This window comes from Scleropages formosus, chromosome 1, assembly GCF_900964775.1.
Source record: "Scleropages formosus chromosome 1, fSclFor1.1, whole genome shotgun sequence".
NCBI lineage: Eukaryota > Metazoa > Chordata > Actinopteri > Osteoglossiformes > Osteoglossidae > Scleropages > Scleropages formosus.
Window position 1 is genome coordinate 20,570,988 of NC_041806.1, and position 6,000 is coordinate 20,576,987.

A 6,000-nucleotide genomic window follows, 5' to 3' on the forward strand; every position below is an offset into this window, starting at 1 on the left:
CGGTTTTACCTTGAAATCCGGTCTTGAATTAATGAGCAAATCAGACCTGTGGCCACATATACAGTATGTAACTGGAAGTCCGCCCTCTCCCAGCAGTCTCTAGGCTAACATGGAGCTGTTTTAGTGCCTCAGTCAAAAGGGCCATTATTACAAAGGGGGCTTTTGCGCCACCTAGTGGTCAACACTTGCATTTCTACCTTTTAAAAAAAAAAAAAAAAAAAAAAAAAAAAAAAAAACCACACACACACACACACACACACACACACACACACACACACACACACACACACACACACACACACACACACACACACACACACACTTGTAGAATTTCACCTGCTTGAAAGATCCCAATGAGCACATCAGACTTGTCAAAATTAAAAGTTCAGGTGGAGCGACTCTGACCTGATGTGCAGCCATGACAGCATGGGGGTGGTCCCTCCACCGAAGACCCACACCGTGAAGAAAACTATGAGTAGCGTGGTGGTGAACATCATCTGCCGGGCGTAGGTAGCCGTGTCTCGGATGGCCAGCGCGAACGCCATGGCTCCTCGCAGACCTGCGGGGAACGTACCGTCCGTTATCCTCGGCGAGGGGTGAGACAACGTGCAAACGCTAATGTTTACGTCACATGACCTGCGAGGTACCGCACTGTACGAGTCGGGGAAAATCACTGTGTTACTCCTACATTACTACATGTCTGACCGCTGGGTGTTTCCGCTCATAAGGGATCCAAATTCGGAATCCCACCGATTCCTTTTTGGTTCCATTCCGGTGTGGTGGATGAGCCCCCTCTGCGCCTCGGAACTGCTGAGTCCATCCCAGCATTCAAAGCCACCTGCGAGAGTCACTTCTCTCCTGATCTTGCAAATCCATAAATGGGTCCAGCGCCACCTGCTACGATTACACGTATATTTGCTGTCCGAATGTCACTCCTACAGGCAGCCATGCAGCTGATGTGTGCGACTCCAATATGTTCCTTGTTCACAAGTCCTGCATGTAAAGCTCTGGAAAGCTCCGTCCACACTTTTTTTTTTTTTGCTCCAGGGAAAGGATGTGCTCCTGGGTAATTTTTCTCCCCCCCCCCCCCCACCTTGCTTTTGGGGAAAGGACGTGCAGAACACGTGCACGCAAGTGCCGCGATGCCTTTAACCGCACATGTCCGTCCCACACACCTGCAAACATCATCATGTGCTGGAAGTTGCCGCTGATCTTGTGCCGGCGGCCCAGGTTGAGGAAGAAGGAGAGCGGGTAGATGTTGGAGGCCCTCCCGATGAAAATGGCGAGCTGGCAGGCAAGGGCGCTGCGGTTAGAGAAAAGAACCTGGGAGACAACCGGGGTGAATCCTTGGGGGGGTGTTTCAAAGCTCTCCACCCGGGGCTGAACACGCAGACAGACAGGTGTAATTGAGCAGCGCTCAGAAGCCCAAGAACCCTGGCAGAATATCGAAGTGCTCCGTCTCACACGCAACAGTTGCATATTACATTTCCATCAACAAACTGAGCACAGCCACACGGCACGACACGATTCCGCTTATCCGCCTTTTGTTCGGATCCCCCTTCCGACGCAACCGAGACGTCCTCGTACGTTCGTTACCCACCAATCTCGCCAATTACCGCCTCTCGTAATCGTCGGGAATGAGAGGCTTCGACGTCGCCGAAGGGGGGCAGCGTTCGCAAAGGATACGAAAGCTCCCACGATGAAGATGGGGCTGAAGATGTGGTTCTGGAAGGTGAAGAGCGCCAGGCCCATGTAGGAGAAGATGAAGTTTTCCGCCAGGAAGTGCAGCACCTCAAAGAGCTGAGAGAGAGAAAAAACACACACACACACACACACACACACACACACACACACAGTGTCAAATACAAAAAATGGAGCAGTCCCATCATCCTCCTCCACACGCTGCCATATAAAAGACATTTTAACGACGGTGCTGAAAAATTTAATGCTCTTTTTCCGGCTCCGGAATATTTGTAATTTATTCATTCGTTGCAGCAGAGGCCAAGACGACCTTCTGCCAATCGGTTACCGCCGAAGCAAACGCAGAACACCGGAGCGACAGTTGCTCCGCGCCGCGTCTCTGGCTCCCCAAGGTCAGAGTCGCACAGCGGCGGGCAAGCGGCGGCGCGAGAGCCGTTATCGTCCGCTCACTTTATCAAGATGAAGTGCTGAGATGACAGTTTACTGCGCACGTACACATGGAACTTGGCACGGTGGACCTGCACTCAGACACGTACCCCACTAAACTGTAACAGACATTGAACTGGGAAGCTTGTAGCCCAGTGGTTAGAACTGCCGTCTTTAAACCCATGGGTCATAGGTTCAAAGCCCACTCCTGGCTGTAGTACGCTTGAGCAACATACTTACCCTAAATTACTCCAGTAACGTTACTTTATTTAGGAGACGCTTTTCTCCAAAGTGCCCACACACCCTATTCACCAAGGTGATTTACACTGCTGGATACACTACTTACTACGGGTCACTCATCCATGCATCAATGGACACACACTCACTATCACTCACACACTGTGGGTGAACTGAACAGCATGTCTTTGGACTGTGGGAGGAAACCAGAGCACCTGGACAAAACCCACATAGACATGGGGAGAACATGCAAACTCCACACAGACTGAGCAGGGATCGAATCCATGTCCTCTCGCACCACCCAGGCACTGTGAGACAGCAGCACTAGTCATTGTGCCACCCAGTGAAATTACTTGCTGTATGAATAGGCAAATAACCATAAGTAGCTTAACATTGTAAATTGCTTTGGAGAAGTGTTTCAGATTAATGTAACATACAGAATACAGTGGTACAGGTATAATACAGTACAAGTAACAGAGCAACTATAAAGTGCAACTGGTCCCCAAGAATATCCTACGCGTGTAACATGTACCGAAAAACACGGTACGGAATGAGTAACTCTGCTTTCTGTGCTGGTGGCCTGGTGTCACAGCGAGTAGCTCTGCTGTCTCACAGCGCCTGGGTGATGCGAGAGAACATGGGTTCGATCCCCGCTCAGCCTGTGTAGAATTTGCATGTTCTCCCCACGTCTGTGTAGATTTCCTCCGGGTGCTCTGGTTTCCTCCCACAGTCCGAAGACATGCTGTTCAGGTTCACCCATAGTGTGTGAGTGACGAGAGAGAGAGTGTGTTCCACTGATGTATAGATGAGTAACCCAGTATAAGTAGTGTATCTAGCAGTGTAAATGACCTTGGTGAAGAAGGTGTGTGGGCTCATAACACTACACAGAGTTCATTGGAAGTCGCTTTGGAGAAAAGTGTCTGCTAAGTGAATAAATGCAAATGGTGAAAAGCACCTTGCGGGGGGAGGGTGCAGGTCTGAGGGGGCTCACCTGCTTGGTGCGCTTGGTAGACTCCTCCGACAGATTGTTGTAGGTGTAATGCGCCTGGGTGATTCCGCAGAAGAGCACCGCCACCACACCTGTGCATATGGACATGGACACACACACACACACACACACGTAAGCTACAACTCTTTCTTCCACCTAAGTCTCTCCAAGTCAGGTGGCGCCTAAGCTCCACATTAAACGATTAGCCTAAGTAACCTTTCTATAAGGCGAGAGCTGCCGACACACAAAAGAAGGCCGTTCAAGCTGCTCCTGCTCGCCAGCAGCAAGTCAACCCCTACTGATCCCCCCCGAGCCCCCTCTCCGCAGGCTCTCACCAGTAAAGCTGCAGGCCTCGGCCAGCAGGAAGGTGCTCCAGGACATGAGGAAGAAGAGTGCCGTCTCCAGCAGCGGGAAGCAGTGCAGTTTGGTGAACTTGGTTACGTGGCAACAAGGTCAAGGCTATAAAACTTCCTCCCTGAGCCCCCCAAAAAACACCCCACAAACAGCCAGGGGACAGCAGGTGGCGCAGTGGCTAAAGCTGCCGCCTCGCACAAAAAGGACCCAGCTTCAAATGCCACCTCCTGTTGTAGCACCCTTGAGCAAGGTACTTAGCCTGAATGGACGCAGTAATGTCATCGATGCACTAAATGTCTTTTAACGTCTCAGCTAAATAAACACAACTCAGTTTTCCAGCAGAGACGTAAACAAAAACAATCAGATCTCGATCAAGGATTTTTTTTTTCCCCCCGCCTCGCCTCCCCAAGTTAAACCCAAACCAGATTAAGTCGTGTGCAATTCCCCCCCCCCCTTTTATAAATGTGAATATATTTTTGAACGAGAGCAAGAGCCTCATTCCTGCGAGCAGGACTGGTCGCCTCCAGGTCGTAAGCCCACGTCCTTCACCGTGTCGCAACCCGACACACCACACGGGCACGGCGGGCTTGCGAAGAGTACGAGACGTGCCGAGAGCGAGCGGAATGCCGGTGCAACGAAGGCGTGGAACCGCCCCGAAGGCGACGCGAACCGGACCGGCGAAGGATATGAGAGCGGTGACCACCCCGGTGACGGCGCCCATGGCGAAGGAGCCGCTGAAAATGCCCAGGAAAACGCCGACGGATTTGAAGAAGGCGGATGCATCGAAGGTGTGCGTGTTGGTGCCGCTGGGCTGGTAGGCCACGATGGAGCTGGCAACACAGGGACAAGTTCACACAGCCGTTCAGCGCATCGATCCACGGCACGAGCGGGAACCTGCAGCGAGGGATCGGACTGGACGGGCTCAAAGCATCAAACGTCATTATGCCGTAACATTTCAATCATCGCCGTCATCGGTACCACCTCTCGCTTCCAATTTGCAGTTTCAACTACTCTATTTATGGAATGTCTCAAAAATATCACGGAAGAGCTGATAGGATAGCGGTTAGAGCTACTGCCTTTGGATCGAATCCCACCTCCTGCTGTGGTAGCCTCGATCAAGGTGCTTACCCTGTACTGCTCCAGTAAGATCATTCAGGTGGATAAATGAGTAAACAGGTGTGGGAAGCTCAGAAGTCTCAGCTAGATTAAATAAAATAAAAGGGGGACAGCGGGTAACGTAGTGGTTACAGCTACTGCCTTTGGTTCCATGAGGTCGCAGGTTCGATTCCCACCTCCGGCTGCAGTGCCCTTGAGCAAAGTACTTATTGCTGAACTGCTCTAGTAAAATCACCCAGCTGTATAAATGGGTAAATAATTTTAAGTCACTTTGGAGAAAAGCATCAGCTAAATGAACGAATGTAAATTTCCAGCAATAAAGTCAAGTTGCACTTTGGTTCTCGAAACAGAGGGGGGCGCTAAAGTGTCTCTGATCCTGTCGAGTGAGGAAGTCATCATCAGCCACGCATCACTAGGTTTTTAAACAGGAAATACTGAGAACCCCTACTTAGAACCTAAAAATAACTTGAGGTGCAGAAATGTAGGAAAATCATTTTCCCTAATTTTGCAGTTTTTTTGACAAATTTGATCTGATCCTTTTGCCAGAGAGAAAAAAAGGTGGCACCGGTATTGTTTTTACGTCATTTCCTGAAACGTACATTTATTCATTTGTCTGATGCTTTTCTCCAAAGCAATTTACTTTGTTAGCCTACCTACAATTATTTACCCATTTGTACAGCTGGGTAATTTTACTGGAGCAATTTAGGGTAAGTACCTTGCTCAAGGGTACTACAGTTGGAGGTGGGATTCAAACCTGTGACCTTTGGGGACGAAGGCAGCAGCTCTAACCATGGCATTACCAGCTGCCAAATGCTCCCTGGATGTGATCGGTCCCCCCCCCCCGTCACCCTTCCAACACAGAACTGAACATTTTTGGCTTTAAGGATGAAAATCTCTTTCCACAGCATCTCAAAAAACAGAAAACTGCATTAGGCAGCTCACTGCATCTAAAATCCATCTCACGTCATTCTTAAAGAATAATTTCCTAGAGTAACGCCTTCATCGAGTCTTCAATTAAAAAAAAAAAAAAAAAAAAAAAAAAATTTACATTGATTATTAATAGGCAGATGCACACCCAACGGCCGTTCGCACGCTGCTTCGCTCAAGATCGATATACATTTATTGATTTATCAATGCATCGATCAGGCGTCAGCTCGCGGACCTGCAACGCTACGAAC

General features: G+C 49.6%; 1 protein-coding gene across 2 annotated transcripts in view; it reads right to left on the minus strand.

Annotated features, from left to right (window-relative positions):
• The window catches only part of slc9a7 (solute carrier family 9 member 7), a 39,494-nt gene that overhangs the window by 18,201 nt on the left and 15,293 nt on the right, over positions 1-6,000 (minus strand). For both annotated transcript variants that reach the window (XM_029253112.1, XM_029253111.1), the window contains exons 7-12: positions 4,395-4,536; positions 3,688-3,793; positions 3,356-3,444; positions 1,687-1,800; positions 1,176-1,287; positions 406-559 (exon numbers count right to left, since the gene is read on the minus strand). In XM_029253112.1, the coding sequence (XP_029108945.1) occupies positions 406-559; positions 1,176-1,287; positions 1,687-1,800; positions 3,356-3,444; positions 3,688-3,793; positions 4,395-4,536 (717 nt within the window). The remainder of the gene's footprint in view (positions 1-405; positions 560-1,175; positions 1,288-1,686; positions 1,801-3,355; positions 3,445-3,687; positions 3,794-4,394; positions 4,537-6,000) is intronic.